At 32.9% G+C, this 23,335-nt stretch overlaps 1 protein-coding gene across 5 annotated transcripts in view; it reads right to left on the bottom strand.

Moving 5' to 3' along the window:
• Window positions 1-4,141: 4,141 nt before the first annotated feature.
• The window catches only part of LOC129909222 (nascent polypeptide-associated complex subunit alpha, muscle-specific form), an 84,742-nt gene continuing 65,548 nt past the window's right edge, over window positions 4,142-23,335 (bottom strand). For 2 of the 5 annotated variants that reach the window (XM_055986259.1, XM_055986262.1), the window contains exons 2-10: window positions 9,771-13,843; window positions 9,588-9,708; window positions 9,199-9,524; window positions 6,963-7,149; window positions 6,479-6,897; window positions 6,246-6,420; window positions 4,708-5,045; window positions 4,411-4,646; window positions 4,142-4,344 (exon numbers count right to left, since the gene is read on the bottom strand). In XM_055986259.1, the coding sequence (XP_055842234.1) occupies window positions 4,194-4,344; window positions 4,411-4,646; window positions 4,708-5,045; window positions 6,246-6,420; window positions 6,479-6,897; window positions 6,963-7,149; window positions 9,199-9,524; window positions 9,588-9,708; window positions 9,771-13,843 (6,026 nt within the window). In that variant the 3' untranslated portion in view covers window positions 4,142-4,193. The remainder of the gene's footprint in view (window positions 4,345-4,410; window positions 4,647-4,707; window positions 5,046-6,245; window positions 6,421-6,478; window positions 6,898-6,962; window positions 7,150-9,198; window positions 9,525-9,587; window positions 9,709-9,770; window positions 13,844-23,335) is intronic. The other 3 variants (XM_055986260.1, XM_055986261.1, XM_055986263.1) reach the window with 3 other exon arrangements.

Below are 23,335 nucleotides of genomic sequence, written 5' to 3'. Positions count from 1 at the left end.
TCCAAGATTATGTTCATAGACTTCCGCCAACTAACATTTAAAATGTATTACATATTACATCGACTTTTCTCGAGTTGATTTTTGCCATGCGGTGAAGGTTTTTGGCTTAAGTCGACCCTTGTGAACGTTAGCCGCAGGCGACTAAAGTGACAATCCGCATAAGGCGTTTTTCTTTTTTAGTTCAGAACAGAGCCTGAACTGCCAAAGAAAAAATTGTTTTTCTTTTTTGTGTTTCTTTTTTTGTTCTGAAAGTGTTCCGAGCTCTAACGGCTCTAACGATTTTGATTAAAATTTTTGTGTGTAGTATTACATACATAAGAGCCAACTCTTGAAATAAGAAATATATTTTTTGTACCGTTATCAACGATAATTTCCATATAACGTTTTTTTTTTTGGTTTCTGAATATCTCGTACAAGATAAACCCGATTTCAACGAAAATGTTAAAACAAAAGCGTTTAGGTAAAGGTTTTATTAAAATTTTAGAAAATTTCCACAAAAAAACACATTTTTGGATTTTTAAAAAATTTTTCAAAATTTTTTTTTTAATAATTTTTTGAAAACAGGTTGGTGACAAATTTTGAAATTTCGTTTTTATGTGTAAATTAAGTATTTTTTCAAAATGACATATGTACATACCTATCAACTTTTTTTTGGAAAATGTAAGAAAATTTGTTTATATACATTTTTTTTTTAAACGGCTATAACCATTTTCGAATCTATTTTTTTTTCTAAAAATTCTTTTGTATACAAGATAAAATTTCACTGCAGAGAAAGATTGTAAAACATGGTTTATGAAATAAAATGTAAAATTGGGGTAGGTATTTTCGAATTAGGGGGCTCAGAAAAATGGTATATTTAATATTTACGCTTGGAATTCAACCAAATTCAATTTAATTAATTCAGCATGAATTTAATATTACTATAGCAAAAATGCACTTAACAAACTTTCTGTGCATTAAAAATCCTTTTTTTTTTCAAACGCATAAAAAAACTTTCTTGAACACCCTAATTAAAAATATTTTTTCCATAGATAATTTGTTTTAAATGTGAACTACTCGGTGTTTTTATTATTTTTTTTTTTTAGAAGAAAGTATTTTTTTTAGCCACCCTAATGTAACACGGTTTACAAATTTTTCGTGTTATTAAAAACAATATTTTCGGGAACTGAAAAAGAAATATTTTTTTGCCTAAACAAAACTCATTCTGTGGTAATTTTTTATATTTTTTTTTTCTGACGTTTATGAACACTCAGTGACTGCTGAAAATTGTACCAACGCAGGCCTGCAAACATTCTGCAGAAGTGGTGTGTTCATTAATGCAGCAAAGCAGAAAGACGATTGGACTGACGCAGATTTCCGACGTTTATGAAAACACCCATACTTGGTTTTGTTGTAGAAGATCATTAAAAACGGTGCTTAGTCAATTATAAAAACAGATTTAATTTTTTTTTTTTTTTTTGAAATTCCTTAAAAATATCAAATTTTCCCTAATTTTGTTCAACAACAAGTAGTACAGGAAAGATAGACTTTTTCGTGGAACGAAATATAGGACGGCTGAATTTTTCAAATCTGAAAGAGGGGCATTAGAAAAGCTTAAGTCCTGGTTTTCGGGACGCCACCCCCCTGGCGAAATCCGCCATTTTGGAAAACGCGAATCGCTCTATATCTCCAAAACTATTTATCCTAGAGAAATGGTTATCAGACCAAAGTTCTTGGAAATTTAATTATCTTTTTCTTTGTAATACATTATTTTTCTGAGCGGGCAATAGTTTTGAGGTTATGTTGTTTTAATTTATTTTTTTCGGTTTTTTTAAGATTTTATCATTCTCGGTAATAGTAACATAATTTTATATACAGTACAAGTTATAGACCATCAAATTTCCAATAATTTGGTATATTTTTGAAAGTCATGCGATGTATGAGTCGAAAGTTATTGATCTGAAAACTGTAGTCTAAGTACAGGAAAGTTAGTAAATAAAACAGGCATTTTAAGAAACGAAATATAGGGAGGCTGATTTTTTCAAATCTGAAATGAGGGTATTAGAAAAGCTTAAGTCCTGGTTCTCGGGACACCAACTCCATGGCGAAATCCGCCATTTTGAAAAACGTGAATTGGTCTATATCTACTAAACTATTGGCTTGACCGAATAAGTTACTTAACCAAAGTTGTAGGTAATATAAATATCTTTTCTTGTACATTCACTGTTTTTCTGCGAGGACAACACTTTTAAGGTTATGTTGTTTAATTTTTTATTTTTTCGGTTTTTTTTAATTTTTCTCTCTGATTAAAGTTGTAGAACATCAATATTCCATTAATTTGGTATACTTTTGAAGATTATATGATTTTTCAAACCAAAGATACGGAATTTTAAGAGCAATCCCTTTCAATATTTTCTAAAAATATACTAATATGCTTTTGCATAAAGTTCATACCTAAAATACTTAATCGTGTACGTAATGTAAGAGGAAGTAAGAGAGGAAGTTAGTTATTAAGGTGGGTTATGGTAAACCGTAGAATGTTGTGGTACACATATTTTGTGTTTTAAGTCAAACATCCAACTTTTATGATGCTAAAAAATTATGTTTCTATCATAGAGACCGTGAAAAATAAAAAAATTAAAAAAAAAAAACAACATAACCTCAAAAGTGTTGTCCTCGCTGAAAAACAGTGCATGTACAAGAACAGATATTCATATTACCTACAACTTTGGTTAAGTAACTTATTCGGTCAAGTTAATAGTGTAGCAGGTATATACCAATTCACGTTTTTCAAAATGGCGGATTTCGCCAGGTGCTCGGCGTCCCAAGAACCAGGACTAAAGCTTTTCTAATACTCCTCTTTCAGATTTGAAAAAATCAGCCTCCCTATATTTCGTTCTACAAAATGTCTGTTTTTTTACTAACTTTCGTGTACTTAGACTACAGTTTTCAGATCAATAACTTTCGACTCATACATCGCATGACTTTCAAAAATATACCAAATTATTGGAAATTTGATGGTGTATAACTATAACTGTTTAAAAATTTATGTAACTAATACCGGGAATGATAAAATCTTAAAAAAACCGAAAAAAATAAATTAAAACAACATAACCTCAAAACTATTGCCCGCTCAGAAAAATAATGTATTACAAAGAAAAAGATAATTAAATTTCCAGGAACTTTGGTCTGATAATCATTTCTCGAGGATAAATAGTTTTGAAGATATAGAGCGATTCGCGTTTTCCAAAATGGCGGATTTCGCCAGGGGGGTGGCGTCCCGAAAACCAGGACTTAAGCTTTTCTAATATCCCTCTTTCAGATTTGAAAAATTCAGCCATCCTATATTTCGTTCCACAATATGCTTGTTTTTTTACTAACTTTCCTGTACTAAAGCTTTAACATAAGAGTTACTTTTACCATAAGTGCAAGTACGTGCGAACCCATTAGTGCATGTAAAAACATGCAAAAAATACAAGCTGATCTAAATAACATTAAGGAAGTACATTATATGTACATATATCATTGGGAACCTATGGCGTATACTTGTTTTTTTTTTTTTTTTGGGACGCTCGACCAACGAACGATGAATGAATTAATAAAAGTGATTTTAAACACGTTTCAAGCCCTATTTTCTCACAAATTCAACAAATCAATAGAAATATAGTTTTTATTTGATTTTATGATGCAATTATTCACTTTTTAGCATAAAGTGTTAATACATTTGAGAAAATAAATTTATTCGTCTCGAAAAGAATTCTAGTTGGTACGAACTGTCAGACTAAATTCGCGCGTTCTTAACTTCAAAAATCATGTTTGTTTTGGTTAATGGTGGAGAGCGGTGTCAAATTCAAACTTCACCAATCATAACCTTTAAATCTCACTCTCAGATTTTCCGTTTCGAAAACTGCGAAAGTTTCAATCACGAAAACATCAATAACAAAACAAACAAAAAATTAGAATAAATGTGGACAATATTTATTTATTATTAATATAGATAAAAAATGAACAAACACAACAACAATTAATATATTCTCTTAGAATATCAACTTTCATACTATATATCTTTTTCTCTTTTTTTTCTTTTGTTTGATATTAAAAGATTGGACATGCAAACTTGTATATTATACTCGTACATTTAGTAAAATAGTTGTTTTTCTAATTCTTTGTTTCTATATAAGATAAATTCTAGAAAATTATGTCTTTTCCAAGCCTTAACTTGTAGGCGATTGCTGTGTTGTACTGCCACCACTTGAGCTGGGTCTTTCAATTGTCATTGTTTGTTGGGGTACTTGGCTATCAGGACTAATTCCAATTCCATTATAAATTTGTTTCATTACAAATAATATTGTATCTTCAGATTCCCTGAAAAGTAAAATAATAGAAATTAAATAAAGTCCAAATGTGAGGTAATGAAAAAGTCATCCTTACCAATAACAAACATGACTACTTAAAGCAAACAAATATTCATTAAAGAATTCCAAAGGAGCCTCCTGCAAAACATAATCAACTCGTTTCGAGTCATTCAATTTGCCCAGGGGGAAATCAATTTCAATGACATCCGTATCGGATTGGTTGGTAGAATTCGAATTGGCTCTTGATCGAGATGTTGATGCAATACTTTGCTGTTGAGTTTGTTGCTCTTGATGAGCCTGCAATTCCAAGAGCTACATTTGGTACAAATAACGATTTGATATTTTGTTTTCATTATTTTCAAAAGCAACTAACCTTATCGACTTCTTTTTCCAATTCCTTGGGGTCAGTTTTGATTTTGGGCGCAAATAGGTTCACACTGTCTAAAGTGGTTTTGAAGGTTTCAAAGAATCTCTGTTTTAAATCGGCTCCAACTCGACTCATTGTTTCTTTCAATTCCAAATGCATTCGTTTTCTTCCTTTGTGATGGGGAATTAGGACTGGCGGGATGCCATTCATGTCGGGATTTACAAGAGCTTCGAGTCTATATGCAACTGGATCGTAAGGATGGAATATATTGTAGAAACCTGGACACGTTGGTAGACGGAAATCCAGGCCAAGTTTGTCTATTCCACGAATTGTGACGAACATTCCTAAGTAAACAAATATTCAATCATAATTAAATACTAAATACTAGCTTCAATTTACATGAATATACAAATTTTAACAAACATAATATTTAGGTATAACACGGTGGTATTGAAAACGCGACAGGTTTTATAAAAATGGACCCCAAAAGTAATGATGCAGATTTGTTCGAAATGATCTCAGGATTGCAAATTTGTAAATTTCAAAATCGTACCTGATCCCTTTTTTGAGTTACCTGGATCGTATTCTAGGATCGGTGTAACAATAAAAGGATCGGAACACAGAAGTGACTCTCTCCATTCGACAAGGAAACTCCATTTAACAAATAAATTGAAGGAATTTTAGAGAGTTTTCTTGTAAAACTCATAAAATTACATTTATTAATATTAAGAAGCAGTCAAAAAACCAATTAAGGTCACATTGCAACATTTCACAATCACGAACATTGGAGACAGTTTTAAAGATTGTAACATCATCCGCATAAATAAGGCAATTTGAATGTTTCAAAACGGATAGTAAGTCATTTATGAATAGTATAAAAAGTTAAAAGTGTAGGGCCCAAATGGCTGCCTTGCGGCATTCCAGAGTTGATAAACAACCATTGAAAAGCACCGAGTATGATCTATTAAACAAATATGATCGAAGCCACATGACAAAAGTTTTCATTGAATCCAAGAGCTTTCAATTTTTTCAACAAAATTGTATGCGAGAGTTTGTCAAACGCCTTGCTGAAGTCTGTAAAAACGCAATCTAAGTATACGTCAGTCAAGTATGAAAAAGGTTTAAAAAAGTCAAATCATTGACAATTTTCGTCAGAATTATCATAGATCGAAGTATCACAGTTGTTAGTATCAAAGTTAAAGGAGCCTTGAAAAAAGTCTGAAAATAGTTGTGTAGTAATACGAGGGTCATGACTAGACATTTCATTTTTGTTAAAGTTATCTCTAAGTAAACAACATTTTTTGAAGTCTGTTTGACATCGTGATAGCTTGTAGGCTAACCAACATTTGTTTCTGTGGTTTTTAAGGTTTTTTACTTCACTATCGTACAAATTTGGGACAGAAGATCTCGATTTTACAAAAGAAAGAGGTATGGATTCAAGAATACAATCAAATAAAATATTATAAAATCTAAAAAAGACAATAGAATAAACGTTAAAGCAATTATTTAAATATTATCATTCTAAAAGGACATTAAATCCTTACCGATTGGTGATCCAAGAGCGAAAAACTTTTTCGGTTGGAATAGAAGCTGTGGGTAGCTAATAAATGGTTGACCAGTTCCAGCCTGTCCCATTTTATATGTAATATTTTGTCCTGCTTCTTCGTTAAGTTTACTAGATTCTACTGGAAAGCCAGATGTTATTTCATCTGGATTCTCCTAGAACAAAATAACAAAAATCAATAAAGTCCCAAATCAGAAAAAATTCAACTCTTACCATATTCTTTTCTTCACTTTCTTTTTGAGGCCTTTGATGGCACAACAAATCAAACATAATCAATGAACCCAAACTATGACCGGCCAAAGAAACTCCACCATGAAATTCTGGATTTCTTTGTTTGTATTTGACAAAAATACTATTCATAGAAGCGGTAACTGTGTTAATGATTCTCTGACAAAACATTGGACTTGTATAGAATAGAATATCCAAGAGTGTATCATTTGTAAAGTTTCGCAACTTCGGAATGGATTCAAGGGTAATGGATTTTAATTTTTCATCGATGCCCAATTCATCGGAATGTAATTCACTATGCCATGAGACAGGTAGAACTTCCACTCGTCCAACATAACCACTTTCGACAGAATTCTTATAGTGTGATTGGACTAATTGTAAGGCAATGCTACGGAATTCATCAACTGAAATAGAATAAAATTAGAATTTAGTCATTTTTGTAAGATCTTTTATATTATTGGAGACTTACCAACTTCTTCAACAGAACGCATTTTAAGATCACATGCTGATCCAATGCCATGAACCATAAAGAGCAAATGATCAACTTTATGTGATTCACCTTCATCGATGTTGAAATCATCAAGATCACGTTTTACAACTCGTGGTCGGGTTATAGTTTGCTGTTTCATATAAGAGAGAAAATTTTCCGAATCAAGCTGATGTTTTAGGACATCAGGAAGAAGAATTGTGTTAGAAGATTTTGTGAGTGAAATGTGGTTAAGTAAAAAGTGCAATGAATATAATTATGTGAATGAGCATGCGAATTAACGAGTTAAAATTAAATTGTTTCTTGAAGCGTAATTTCTTAAAATGTAGGTAAAAAAAAAACTTTTTGAGCATTGGTGATGAGTTAGATGCAGCAAATAAATTCTACTTAATTCGAAAATCATGAATTAGAGCATAGTATTTTATTTCCACTTGCTTACGCAAGTAAGATTCGATTCACACACGTAACCAAAATTAGAGAGGTAGTTTTAAGAAATATCTACAAGACCACAAGTTGTTGGCTAGGCGTTTTCACTACTTAAAACCCAAATTAACTTTTTTGCTCTAGTTAACTGAAATTTATGATTTATTATACTGCAAATCATTTTGGTGTAACTCTGGCTTCTGGCATACAGATGGTTTGCATAGCCTCGAATGTATGGAAGAGATTCTCATATAAGTTTGAGCTCTGTTGATAGGTAACTATTTTGACTATTTTGGTATCTTGGATGATGCCGGGACTCGTGAAATATGTGAAAGTCTTATCGATTTCCCAATATTGCATTGTCTCAAGCAGAAGTGGTGGCTGGTGGCTATTAGGAACTGTGTGGAAATACTTAAATAAAATTCAAATCAAGCTGGTTGTTTGGAATTCGTGAGAAATTTAACCCTTTCGGTACCAGCGTTAGGAATTTCTTATTGAAATGTTTTGCTTTCAGTTAGAAAGATAAAATTATGATAAAAGAATTTTTCAACTCCAAGCGGTTATGACCACCCGTCGATTTTTTTCGATGGTACAGAATGCCAAAAAAAAAATGGGTCCCGGAAGTCCGTCTGTCAGCCTGTCACTCGGTATACGAAGCTACAGCCTAAACTAATGGACCGATTAATATCAAACTTGGTATAAAGCATTTTTCGGAGACTCTTCAGAGGGAATTGGAATTTATTTGTTTGGACCAAAAATAACGGTATCTACCTGTCATATACAAATTTCGGAAAAGTTCTCGAAAACGGCTCCAACGATTTTTTTTTAAATCAAAAAAGTAGTTTTTAAGCAAGGTCTATCTTTTCATTAAAAAAAAAAAAACTTCTTTTGAAAATCATTTTTAACGGTATTTTTTTCATTTATCTGATTTATTGCCAAACTACTACTTCAATTGCAACAAAGTTTTTTTTATACAAAAGCATTAATATAATTATAGTGTAAAACAAAAAACAAAAAAATGAAAAAAAAAAATCATTATTGGATTTAAAAAAATTTTTTTTTTTTTTTTTTGAAAACGGGACATTCAATTTTTTTGAAAATATGGTTTAAGATGGTGATTAGTGATTTCTACAACAGGGCATACCAATTTTATTTTAAAACTTTTTTTTCAAAAAATTATTTATAAAAAATTAATTTTTTTTTAAAAACCGCTCTAACGATTTTGAAATTTTTTTTTCCAAAAATGCATCTTAATAAAACAAATGAAATTGCATACTTGTTTTGGGGGGCAATTTGATTTAAGATGTTGTTTTTTTTCCTCTAAAAAACGATTTTTATATTTTTTTAATTTTTTTGTTTTTATATAGGTACCTACAATAATTACATTTACTTAATTTCTTAAAATTTTAGTAATTTGAACCCTAAGAGTAAGTTCATGCGACCCAGTCGTGCATTTTATTTTAAGAGATATTGCCGACTTTTTAATTTGCTGGGTGTTTTTTTTCAAAGTGTATTTTGCCTATTTTAATGATTAGAAAGATTTTTTAGTATTTACCAAAACATCCGAAAAAACAAATGTTGTTCTTTGATAATATTTTTTTTTTTCTATTTTGTCGTATCAATAATTATGTAAGTGTTGGCCTTTTATTTGATATCATGTTTTGGTGTGCGAATTGCTACATTTAAAGATATTAGACAACTATTTTTATTTACTAATCTCTAATTACCCCAATAAAGATATGAAAAGTATGAAAATATGAAACTTCGTGCAAAAATAAATTAAAAATCTACTCACCGTCGAACCACCCCACGAATCAACTTGTTGTTGTGGTTGGAAATGAACAATAACTGTCGGTCCATGGAAGACCACAATATCTCCCGCAGATATGGGAATTTTCTTATGCCACTCACAGCTCTCTGAAGCTTTTTTATATTCTTCTTCTAACAAATCTGCAGTTTCTTCTTCATATGGAACATACTTTGAGTCACTTGCTTTATAGAACCATGAACAACGTTTCACTTCAATTGGTTCACCTTCCCAATAGACGGGGGTTTTTGTTCGTTCAGAAATGTTTACATCAAATCGACCACCTTCAACTGCGACCAAGTTCGGGCCTTCATCTGAAAAATAAAAATGAAATTGTAAGAAATTACGATTCCAACTAGGCTATCTAAAATATTTACCTCCTTTTAAGAAAGCTTCTTCCAACAAGGCCGAATCGTGGAAGGAGAACGGAGTCCACAAACACTTGACATCAAGCTTTCTTTTGTAGAACCAATGTTTAACAGCAGGCTTATATGTCGTCTGGAATAAACAAGATATGTACATCATTAAACATTAAGAACAGTAAGAATTAAAGAACTTACCTCATTTGTTGGACTACTATTTCCTAGCATACTATTGGCCATTTTTAACTCATTCACTATCTCCTCGGGCAAATCTTGATATTCTGGCGATTCAAAAATAGCCTCCTCCTCGGGTGATACTTTACTCGAATCTGCAGCTTGGATCAAAGGCTGCCTATTGGCAGCTGACAAAGAACTATTTAATTCGGAAAACTCCGAACAAGACGACGATGGTGGTTCGGCTAAATTCGAAGCCGGTGTTAGCGAACGAATTTGTAAATTTTGCACTGACAATCCACTGCCAACCAAATTGTAATTCAAATCACCAACAGTATCGAGTTCTTTTGGTGGAGGATTGTTAAAGAAGTTTTGTATACGTTGACTGTTTGGATCTTCGCTGGGAGGTGCTGCAACTCCCAAAGTTGGTACTAAACTGAATGAATCGAAAAATGTTGTCGGATCGGGTAGGGATGGTCGTTGTATAGAAATAGGATTGGGGACAGCTACAGTAGGAGCAGTAGCTGCTTGGTCAAAGAAACCGGTAAATAAATTTGGCACAGGTTCGGGATTAGGGGTATCTTGCGATTTAAGTGGCGAATCAATTTTGGAATTTTCTTTTGGCTTCGATGCCACTGGTAGATTGTTCGAGGAAAGTTGTTGAATGGTGTCGGGTTTGTAAAAACTTAATGGATTTGCAACAGCTGGAGGTGGTGAAGATGGTTTTTCTGGTTCTTCGCTTTGTACTGGAACAACTGAAGCTACCGGAGTCGATTCTCTTATTGGCAAAGATGGTTCTGTTTCAGAAAGCTCAGTTTGAAGTTCTTGATTTTCCAATGGAGTTGAATTTTCTTGCAAGATTTTAGGAGCTTCTTGAGCTAATTGCTCTGGAGCATTGACAGTGAATGGTTGTGGATTCACAGGTTGATCTTGAGGAATTACAGAATTTGTTTCAGTAAAAAAGTTTGCAGCTTCCTGATTTGGTGCTGAATTGATTGTTTGAAAGAAATTATTCCCTTGATCGATTGGGGTAAAGAATGATGATAGAGATGTTGGAGCTGGCAACTGTGGATGAGTTGACTGCAAGCCTTTACGATAAGGATTGGAAGATGGTTTGTTTTGCACAGAATTATGTGGAGGTGGTGGTGGAAAGTTAGCTTGTTCTTTTGATGGAGTGAATGCTCCAAAATTTACAGCTGGTGGTGGTGGTAAGATGTTGTTCTGTTGTTCTTGAAGTGAATTAAGGGTTTCCTCCTCGGGCTTTGAGGTGATTGTGGATGAATAATCTGATGGTGGAAGTTGAACTTGGTCAAGAACTGTAACTGAAGATTGTTCTTGAAGTTGTGGTTCTGGAATCTTTGTTGGATTATCAACTTCTGTTTCTGTAACTGGAAGAGTTGATGGAGGAGTTACTTCTTCTGTTGGTTCGTTGATTGACGAAACTTCGTTTGAAATAGCAACAGGCTGCTGTATTTCAGCTTGAGGAGCTTCTTTTGTAGGATCAAGGAGACCAGGACCTGAGTTCAAAGCTTGTGGATTAAAAAAGTTATATGTTTCCACGGGTGGTTTACTTGGAATCGCTAAAGGTTCAGCAGATGTAGGTTCCAAGATATTCAAAGGAGCTGCAGGAGCTAGAGGATCAAGAATTCCTTGACTTGAACTAAAACCTTGAGGATTAAAAAAGTTTACTGCCCCTAAAGGTTGTTGAGGAGGCTTAGAAAGTGGTGGTGCAGTGACTTGACTTGGAATTTGTGGCTGAATTGGTGGTCCTGGAGGAGGTACAAATCCTTGACTTGGAGGAGCAAATCCTTGATTAGGAGGTGCAAATCCTTGACTTGGAATTAGTGGTTGAATTGGTTGTCCTTGATTTGGTGGCCCAAAAACTTGACTTGGTGGTGCAACACCTTGGCTTGGTGGTGCAAATCCTTGACTTGGAATTTGTGGCTGAATTGGTTGTCCTTGAGGCGGTACAAATGCTTGTTGAGGATTAAAATAGTTGGTAGCTTGCGGAATTGGTGGAAATGTATGTTGAGAAACCGGGACTTGTGGGTGGTGTTCACTTGAATTTGCTGCAAATGGACTCTTGTACAATCGAGTTCCTTTTTGTAATCGGAATGAGGTCGATGGTGGTCCAACGGATGGTGGTCCAGCAGATGGTGGTCCAGCAGATGGTGGTCTAGCAGATGGTGGTCCGACAGATGGTGGCCCAACAGTTGGTGGTCCGACAGGTAATGGTCCAACAGTTGGTGATCCAGAAAACTGATGTGGTTCAACAGGCTGTAGTACTGATGATGGTCCTAATAAGTTAACAGAAGTTGGTGGAGGTTTGAAAAAGTCAGGAGTCGGGCCTGATAAAGATTGCTGAGCAGGAATTACAGTTGGTGGTCCTGCAACGTTGACGCCAATAGTTGATGGAGGTCTGAATAGATCAGGAGTAACACTTTTAGGTGGTGGTCCTGCAACGTTGACTCCAGAAGTTGATGGAGGTCTAAAAAGATCTGGTGTTCCAGAAGTTGATGGAGGTCTGAATAGATCTAAAGTCGAAGCTGAAGAAGCTTGTTGAGAAACTAAATTTGATTCTGGAGTAGCACTTTTGGGTGGAGGTGGTGGTCCTGAAAAATTAGTTTCACTTGTTCGTGGAAGTCCAAACAAATTTGCAGGAGAACCTGAAACTTTTGAAGGAGGTGGAAAATTATTTGTAGATGTTGGTGGAGGTCCGAAAAAATTTGATGACGGTTCCGAAGAAGATGCCGCAGATGGAGGAGGTCCAAATAAACTTGGAGGTGGACCTGCAGAAGCTTTTTCTGAATTTAATTCAGGTTGTAAAGGCTGTTGTGGAGCAGAAGCTTTTAAAGAAGGATTTGTATCCTGAATCTGATTTCCTACAGATGGTGGTCGTGATGATGAAGTAGCTGGTTGGAATAGAGCTTGTGGTTTTGCCCCTTCTGGAGTATTGCTTTTAGGTGGCTGACTTTGAAAGAGGACTCCAGTGTTTGATGCAAATTGATTTCCCGCAGAAGGTGGACGAAATGATGTTGGTTGGAATAAAGCTTCCGGAGTGTTGCCTTTAGGTGGTTGATTGGGAATTAGAACTCCAGGACCTTGTTGTTGTTCTGCAAATGGAACAAAAGGTGCTCCTGTTGGTAATGGTGGAGCTTGTGCTGGGTTAAATAACGACGCCTGTGTTCCAAAGAAATTAACTGGAGTATTTCCACTTGGTTCGATTCCTGTAAAGTTAACTTGACTTGTCTGAGGATTGTATGGTGATTGTAATGCTTGTTCTTGTGGTCTCTGAGAAATACCAGTAGCAGATTGTACAAGACCTGATAAATTTTGCAAAACGTTTGGGACCCCAAGATTTGATAGGGAAAATAAACCTCCCTTGCGTTCTTCTGGTTTATCGTAGTTGGGTTGTTCGGAGTAAATAGGTGATCCCACAGATTCAAATCCTATTGGTGGCGGGAAACCAGTTGTTGATGGTGGCAAAGATGATGATTCTTGATGTGCGACTGAAGACAAACCCGGAATTTGGGCGTATATTTTCTTTTTAGCCGATAATCGATAGGTATTCTGACCTAAAGCTGATGGTGGACCTGAGGGTCCACTTGGAACTGATGGAACCTCAGTGGGACTGTAGAATGTTGGTGGTTCTACTGGTGCTGATGGTTGATTTTGAGGTGGTAAACCAATATCTTGTTGTTGTTGTTGATTTTGTTGATTTCCAAATGCACTTGGTGGTGGAAGTATTTGCGATTGTGGCACCACCGAAGATTGGCCAACAAACGGTGTGGTAAACGGTTGAATATCAAGTTGAGAATTCGAATTGTAATCGTCAACTCTACCTGAATTAAATTTTTTCGAGAATGTAGAGAATACCGATGAAGCTACCGATGGTAGCTGTGAGAATGATGAAGCTGCTTGACTTAGAATTGAATTATCTATCTGATTTGTAGATTCTATCAAGCTATTACTATTCTCATCTGAAGTATCGGCAATATTCGAAGATGATGTTGCCGATGTGTCGTTTAGATTGATTTCGCTTAAGTTTTCGGTATCAATGTCCGATGATTTGCCGACAGTTACTAATGGTGTTGATTCTGGAAAGAATTAAAACAGACGAGAATTGAATTAGATAAGTTATTCGGTTTTATAGTAGGTTTTTGTTTTTATCAAAAAAACATAAGTTTACATCAAGATTAGGCAAAAAAACTGAATCATTTTTAAGAGACTTTGCTTTATCTAATGCTATTGATTGTGCTTCTGGACTCTGACTGTCTCAATCAATGTGTTCTATGACAAATTCTAACTTAGACAAACATTTTTTTTCGCTCTCACGGAAACGTGGACTACGAAAGCAATAATAATATTTAATTATTTTTGTCTTAATTGTACCCCATGACGTTATTTTTGTGCGAAAAATCATAACAAATTAGCTGAGAGAGAAAAGAGGGGAAGAAAGTGTATTTAAATGCAATTAATCTTGATTGAGATTATCGATGACGAAGATGAACTTTAAACTGTTGTTATTGATTAAAACGCTTATCCCCCAACTGAAACTGATTATGAAATTTTAAAGGCAAAACAAGTTATGTTTTTGGTGGGTTTTGAACTCAGAATTTAGTTATTTTCGTATTTGTTTATCAAAACAGCTGCTAAAGTATTTATATTTGATTTTAGATGTTGAAAGCTTTGTGAATTTACTACTTTAGCTTTGAGAAGTAAACATTTTGTCATAAGTTTGCTACCTGTTTATTTTGTTTAAATAGTAATCGGTAAACATTTTGTGTGCAATGATTTTGTACGACTTCACACAAGTGTGTATTTTGTGGTGGAACAGGTGTACTATAGTCTGTCCAAGAAATATAAAAATTTGGAGTGCATATAACAATTTTGTGTTTGTCTTCTAGCATTCTGGGTTCCTGGAAGAGGCACAGAAAATCTGTTTATTTTAAATAATATGCATGCACCCAGCGTTCTTTTAATTTTCGTAAAATAACATGTTTTGGAATTTGGAAAAATTGCAAAAGGCAAATGATTTTTTTAAAAGACAAAAAAAAACAGTTGTGTCAATTCTTCTCTTCAAAGTTCTGTTTTGTTTGAAACAATTGTTATTGATGCACATAGAATGCACATAGAATTTACTAATTCGTACACTGTGGCGTATGTGTAACTTTTTTTATTTTGGTTTTTGTGGTTATGCTTATGACTGACTCACAATGTCGCATTTTAAATCTACAATATAATCCAAAATATTACATCACTGTTGTCTTTTGCAGAGAAAATAAATAATCCAAGACATACAAAAATATTATGAAAAGAAGGAGCAAGGCCTTAGGAAAGGAGCTGAAGACAAGTCAAATTTTTACATCTTTAGCTATACGTCTCGCCAAACTTTTTTTTATATAATAGTCGCCCACTAAAGGGGTTTTGGGTACCCTTAATAAAACATCCCTTTTTTTGTATATCAAAGAATTCGATGGGAAAAATAAATGTGTACCTATATAAAATTTTTAAAACATTTTTTCAAAATAAAAAAAATTTACATGCCAGTTAAAATTAATCGACGCATAAAAACGAAGTTTTAATAAAACTCTTTGGTTCGTTTTCAAAAAATTAAACGGTTTTGTTCAAAAATTTTAATGAAATCAATAAGGACATAAGGAAAACGGTTTTATGGCAAGTACCAATAAAAACGGTCTTAATAAATTTTTTTAGTACCAACGACCTTATTTGCCATATTACGTGTAATTTTCTTAAACAAAATTGTTGGATACTTTTTTGAGAAAAACAAGGGAACTGACATTAATTTTAATAATCTTTAAAAGTTGGTGAAAAAGTTTCGTTTCTTATAAGAGTTAAGAATCTAATAATTCTAAAAAAATATCTTGAGTGAAAGGGTGTTTTTTTTTTAAAGAAATGATGCAATTCAGAATAAGTACCACAAAAACTTGGACAAAATTGTTACACCAATGAAAATCGGTACATATTTTTTATTAATAACACAAACCAAGAATCTAAGTAGTCTATAAAAGTATTTTAGGGGAAAGGGTGTTTTTTTTTTTTGGGAAATAAGGAAAATCCGCGATAAGTCCGTTAAAATCAATGGTATAAAAGTTACCCTTACGAAATTTATTGAAAATGTTGTCTTTCCTTTGGGAATTACGAATAAATTAAGTATATACATTTTGTTTTATGTGAAATGGGTTTTTTTTTGCGTGTAGAGAAAATATGGGTATATTGGAAAAAGTGAGTAGGTACCTAATAATAGATAGAAATTCAGCAATTATGTTACTTTTGAGATTAGAAACAAGAATCTAAAGTGTCTATAAGAATATAGTGTTTAAAAGGGTGTTTTTTGACAGAAAACAAAAATGATGGGTCACCCTAATGAAATTTGGTAAAAACGTTGAATTTGGGATAACGAGCAAGAATAAAGAGTTTTTATAAAAAAAATGTAGGTCAAGGGGTGTTTTTTTCGAAGAGACAGTAAAATCTGTAATTGGTCCCAAAAAGCCAATGTCATATGATGATATTCCCATCAAAATTTTTTTTACTATATTAAGACTTTTTTTATCCTTAGTTCTTATCCCAAAAGCAAACTTTTTGGAAAGTTTCATGAGTGTAACAATTTTTTATTTTTAATGGCTATTTTATCTGTAATTATAACGATGTTTAGAATGTTTTATGGTATTTTCTTGAGCTCATCAGCTACTACTAGTTCTCATTGAGTAATGGTTTGTGAAGTAAACTATCACTCCAAACTATTGCTTTGAGTTCGAATTCAAAATATCTAAGAGTTTTTTTTTTTTGTCAATAAAGAGAGAAAGAAACATAAACACTGTAAAGGGCTAAGGTAACTTGAAAAATAAAAATTCTATAATTCTATTACACTTCCAAACAGTAATTAGTTGGGATAAATTTGAATATACCCTTCAACTAGCTTTGTTTGCAAAATAATTATACCCCGCTTACACTTGCCAGTGTGATTTTTCTTTCAACAATTTGTTACCAGCATTATTAAATGTTACGCCCTTTCACAATCAGGTGGGCGGAAGCTCTCGGAAGTATGCTGTACACACATTAACAAGAGGGTATAATCTATAACAATTAAAATAGATATCATGTTTTATTATATTAAATATATATAAACCCATGTTAACGTCAGTAACAGTTAGTAAACAGTATAGCAAGCAACATGTCACCATTCATTATATTGACACTTTTGATCTCATTAGAAATCAACTCTGGTCTAGCGTCACGCATAGTTAATGGCACTGACGCTGATATAGAAGATTTTCCTTATATTGTTTCGCTTCGAAACTCTAGAAGAGGTTCCCATCGTTGTGGAGCATCAATTTTGAATCCATTATGGATCCTTACAGCTGCTCATTGTGTTGCCTATGCAACGGCTAGAAGCCTAAACATTGAATATGGCGTCACGGTTATCAATGCAACAGGTCCAAATGTTGTGAATGTTTCTAAAGTTATCGCACATCCTGGATATTTTCCACCAAATCGATATATCAATGACATTGCACTTTTGAGACTTGTCGAGCCCGTTCAGTTGGGAACATTGGCACAAACAGTAAAATTGCCAAAAATGAATCAAACAACTGAAGGAAATTCGTCAGCTATTCTGATCGGATGGGGTCTAAATAGGGTAAGAATGAGCTTTTCTTTCTGAGACCTCATACAATTTTACATCTTTTATTTCTATAGTCTGGCGGAGATATTCAAAAACATTTGCAAAAAGTGGAATTACAAACGTTTACCAATGAAGAATGTAGCGAACGTCACCGGCAGATGGTGCATAAAAGTAATATTTGTGCTGGGGTCCCAGAAGGCGGTAAGGGACAATGTAGCGGTGATTCGGGTGGTCCACTTATTGTGAATAACACACAAGTTGGAATTGTATCATGGAGCAGAAAACCATGTACTATTGCTCCATATCCAGGTGTTTTTACACGAGTTTCCAGTTATATCGAATGGATTAGGGATACAATTGAAGGAGACTTGAATACATCAGATTGGAGTTAAATAGATTTTGATCATGGTCAAGACAAACTTTATGTAACTTTGAAGCATATTATATTTTATTTTAGCAAATTTTAAATGAATAAAATCGTTAGGTTAATTGGCAAAATGCTTCCAAAACATATCCTAAAAATATGCAATCAAAAGTATGAAAAGGTATAGGTAGTTGACTGCAAAGCCGGCATCGTGGGTTCAAGCCCAAATTTCTTAAGCTTTACTAACATGTAACATGTTCTTCTTTTTTCTATCTGTCGCTCTCTTGAGTTAATGTCTTGGGTTGTCTCAGATGCCAGGGCTGTTAAGTGTCTGTACTTCGTATTTATGTGCGTTGTACTGTGTAAGTATGTTATAGTAGAATAGAGCGTAGAATAGTAGTAGAATAGAGGTGTCGTATGAAAATGTACAAATGCAAGCATATGGCGCAACCATGATGGCGGACTGATCAGTTTTTCAGTTTTGTTTTTGGACGTGAATTGAGATCTGTTCGTCTACTTGTTTATAATTTGTTGCATGTTATCACTTCAATTTGTCACTCAGTCAGAAATTTGAAAAACTACTGGCGTGAAATTGTTTAACATGCAGTTCTGTTCGTCTACTTTATCGTTCAAAATTGGCAAAATTTGTTGCGGGCAGTTCTGTTTGGTCACTTATGTAGATAGGACCTTTTGGTGAAACGAATTCTAAATATTTAAGTTAAACATGAACTCATATTATCTACGTAAACTATCACATAAGGTCTTACGAATTTAAATTCTCAAGACCTGTTTGAACAAACGGAACTTAATTGTTTAAAACTGACTTAAATATACAGGGTGTCCCACAGTCACCGCCCCAAATGAAAACAATGGATTCCTCAGGTATTTTTTTTAAGCAAATGAACTGAGCTTTTATAATAAGCAAACAAAATGAATACTCATTTACGTGTTTCTTTAAATAAAATGATATGAAAGTTAAGAAAACAACTTAAAAACGAATAAAATTGGGTTTGATGCAAAATTGTGAAGAAATGGTTGTTCGCAAAAAAAAAAGTTTTTTTTCAAACGTAGCCAGTTAAGGGAAAAGAAAGCAAAAATCATAAAAACCGCCATAATTCGAAAACGGGACGAAAACGAGAAAATTAACCCTTAAGTTTTTCGACTTAAAATGACCTCAGGAATCCGGTGTAACCAAAATATTATTGCTTGATTTGTTTCCTTGATAATTTCGTAAGAATTTGTTTTGACAAATAAAATCTGAAACTTTTATTCATTTTGACAGTTTAGGCTTATATGTCAATCATCATACATCATCTGTCAACTGTCATTGAATAAATTACTCTCGTTTATGTCATCCATTAAAGAAATTTGTCAATCTTTTCTAGCAAGTTCAGAATCTTCATAAACTTATTGATTCCTTGAAAAAATAATTAATCAGAATATTTCATTTTACAAAAATACCCACATCCGGAACTACTAGATAAATATTCCAAACATTAAATCAAGTATGTAAATTGTCCCTTGCCATCACATGTAGTTTAACTACTTTTCTAAATAAGCCATTATAGAAAACAGTAAATGATTTTTTTTTTTACAAATTGTATGCACTTTCAAATACAACAAAATCATCCAATATATTGAAAAATAGTAATAAATCACCTTACAAAATGGCAAGTCAATAAAAAAAATCCAAGACATTTGATCGACAGTGAAAAAGAGTGTTTTTAATTATACCCCCGTCGCGTTGGTCGTCAGGTGGAAGATAAATGTAGGAAGCCGGGCAGGTGCCGCATTGTCTATCAAACAAAGTCAATTGATTATTATATTTTGATTTGTTTTTGTTTTTTTTTTTTGTTGTTGTTTGTTGTTTAGTTACTTCAATTTGCTGTCCACGTTTCAATTAAAGATGGAATATAAATTGAAAAATTATTTATTTGCAAACTTTTATTCATTTTGACAGTTTAGGCTTATATGTCAATCATCATACATCATCTGTCAACTGTCATTGAATAAATTACTCTCGTTTATGTCATCCATTAAAGAAATTTGTCAATCTTTTCTAGCAAGTTCAGAATCTTCATAAACTTATTGATTCCTTGAAAAAATAATTAATCAGAATATTTCATTTTACAAAAATACCCACATCCGGAACTACTAGATAAATATTCCAAACATTAAATCAAGTATGTAAATTGTCCCTTGCCATCACATGTAGTTTAACTACTTTTCTAAATAAGCCATTATAGAAAACAGTAAATGATTTTTTTTTTTACAAATTGTATGCACTTTCAAATACAACAAAATCATCCAATATATTGAAAAATAGTAATAAATCACCTTACAAAATGGCAAGTCAATAAAAAAAATCCAAGACATTTGATCGACAGTGAAAAAGAGTGTTTTTAATTATACCCCCGTCGCGTTGGTCGTCAGGTGGAAGATAAATGTAGGAAGCCGGGCAGGTGCCGCATTGTCTATCAAACAAAGTCAATTGATTATTATATTTTGATTTGTTTTTGTTTTTTTTTTTTGTTGTTGTTTGTTGTTTAGTTACTTCAATTTGCTGTCCACGTTTCAATTAAAGATGGAATATAAATTGAAAAATTATTTATTTGCAAAAAAAAAAATTTATTACCCTAAAGGTATAGGTTGTTTTTTTTTTATCGACGAAAATAATACCCCATTAATTGTAAATTGCAAGTCACATTCTTCTCTGGGTAATAATAAGAAAGCAATTTATTTATATTTTATTAATTTTATGTCTCGAGAATACTTAAATTGTCATATCAGTTTAAGAGTGAATTACAGTATTTAATAAGACATTTGAATAATTTACGTTGTTCCGTAACGAATAAGATGGCTCAATAATAATTTTTAATCAGACACCTCTAAGTTATGTCAAACTAAGACAAACTGTCAATTAGGAAAAACTAATGAAGGAGTACTGTCTCTAATATGATGTATTAAGGTCTGTTCATGTTATTGATGGTTCATTAATTTTATATTTTTCAAACTTGATTTATTTTTGTTTCTCGTTTGACATTTTATACTCGTAAAGTAGAATGAACAAGCCTATATATTTGTTTTTTTCCAGCTTGATTGTCAAAAAAAGTCAGATTCAAGCTGTCAATGACAGTTAAGAAATTCAGTTTAAAACTTGCTAAGACCCATGATTAACGGTATTATCTTACAAACAAAGCCAATATTTTCGAAATAAACAAAAATAAAATCTGATGCAAAAATTTCTCTTAATTTATGAACTGACGTTTGCGTTCCTTGAATTTTAATTGAGACTCAAAGGAGTCGTTACGAGCTTGTGGCGAGGAGTATATTATTGTCTCCGCCCTGTCAGTCCCATTTAGCCATTAAATATTATTGTGGCTACGTTTATTTTGTCTCCAATGGTTGCGTGATTGCTAATTCAAAATCAAAAAATAAACAAAAAAAACAAAATCCAACTGTCATTTTGAAAAAGAAAAAAAAAAAGCAGAAGACGAAGGAAAAAAACTGTAAATAAAGGCTTGCAACGATTATGTAAACTATGTTAAGCCGATGTACTATTGTATTTTAGGTTGGACAAAAAAAAAAAATAAACTCAGCAACTTTACCGATAAAATCAAAACAGCGTATGCACACTCATTACAAATTCACCACCCTCCCAATGTCAATATCACACATAGTATTTTTGTGGTGTGGTTAAAAATGATTGCACGAACTTGCATTTTTGACAAAATGGTATCAAGATAATCAAAATAAATAAGGAAGTGACTTTCCATGTTTTTGTTGTTTTTATGTTTTAGGTTGGTGTTAAATTATGGCTCTAATTATTGACTTATTGATATTCAGGTGGGAAATACCATAGTCATTGGCCGCCCGCCGCCGGCAGACATTTTATAGTAAACTCATTCAGTCAATGGGTTTTGATTAGTCATCCATTATTTGTAAATTACTAATTGTCAATTTGTATAAACAAACAAACAAACCTTTGTTTGTAAACATTTGGAAATGAAAAGTTGAAGATTAGGTTGCATTTAAATGTTGAAATTGGTTTTAGGCGTGTAAATAAGATTGTTTGACTATTTAGGTACTAATTGTTTATTGAAAGGTGTGAGTCAATAGTAAAATTAAAGTTTTTGTTCATATTCATGCCTACGGCTTTTGTTATGTCCTAATTTCCAAAATGTTATGGGTTTCACCACAAAGTGGTTACTTACCTTTCAACATGAACCCCATGACTAACTAAACGAACAGACCGTCTTTAATTTGGTTGGATATTTATTTTTTCATCTGACAACTCTTATTAAAACTTATTCTAATTCTATTTATTTGTGCCTCTTCTATTTTTAAATAAAACAATATTTGAAATTGAAAAGAAATATGTTCAAAATGACTAACATGTCCGTCCGACCACCAAAATATTAGGGGTATGCAAAGGTGTAAACTCTTGGTAAACCTGGTAAAATGGTAAACAAACAGGTCTACCCCATATAAAATTGTGACACATTTACAACTTTACCAGAATTGCCACCGTTTCATGAATACCCTTATTGGGCTTTTAAGCCAGACGTCAGTTTCAAAAATGAAAAAAAAAAAATTGAAAAAAAAAAATTTGACAGTTCAATCCTGAGGAAGATTTCAAGGCGCAATTTGATTTGATCGAATTTCGAATTAAAAGAAAGTTGTGAAGTTTTGGAAAATCAAAACCCAAACACGATCGAATTGGTTAAAAATATTTTATTTATGTTGTTTAACACGTCACAGCACGGAAAACCATTAATTTTATTATTTTTATAAGAGAAATTTACTCGACCGCCTTTTTGCAATGAAAATCGCATTTATTTTGACAAAGACAGATTGCTGAAAAGCCCAATTGATTTTTTAAAAAAACGTCAGGCTTACAGAAAGACATCATTTCAGTGTTCACACTTTGAATGTGAACTCCCCTTCAAAGAAACACGGCTATTACCTAAATTAATAGTCGCGTTCCTTTGGTAGACAGCTCATGAGTAGATGATTAGTCGATCTAGTACTACAATTATTAACACATAAGGCCTGTTTGGGTACTACCTTAAACAGAAATAATTCTACTTTTTTTTAAATTTTTAACCCAGTTCTTGTTTATGTACTCTGAAAATGTGTAGTTTCTTCACAAAAAAGAGCACTCACTTCCCCTATTTGCGGATTTCAGCCCGAAAAAATTCTACGGACAAAAATATGAGTTCTGTCAAAAACCAAATTACAACAACAGAGTAGCAAAACCATTAGTAAAAACACAGTTGTTGAGGTTTTATCATTTTTAGTGAAATTGTAATAATAAAATACTATTACCATTTTATATATTTTCTCAAATTTATTGAATTTAACTCGTTTCTCGCTTTTTGCATTCAATAACAAAATTAAATTAAGTAACAAATAGATACAAATTTTAAATTAAATAAAACACGGGTTTTTAATTATTTATCGAATGAATTCATATTGTTGCTGAATGTTAAAAAAACACTTGTTAAATTGATTTTTGACAGATACTTTCTTATAGAAGAACAAGTGTCAGTGCCTTCAAAGTGAACTGTTTGACGTTTG

This window comes from Episyrphus balteatus, chromosome 2, assembly GCF_945859705.1.
Source record: "Episyrphus balteatus chromosome 2, idEpiBalt1.1, whole genome shotgun sequence".
Taxonomy (NCBI): Eukaryota; Metazoa; Arthropoda; class Insecta; order Diptera; family Syrphidae; genus Episyrphus; species Episyrphus balteatus.
The sequence above is the reverse complement of the archived record's forward strand: the minus strand, read 5'-3'. Positions and strand labels throughout refer to the sequence as shown.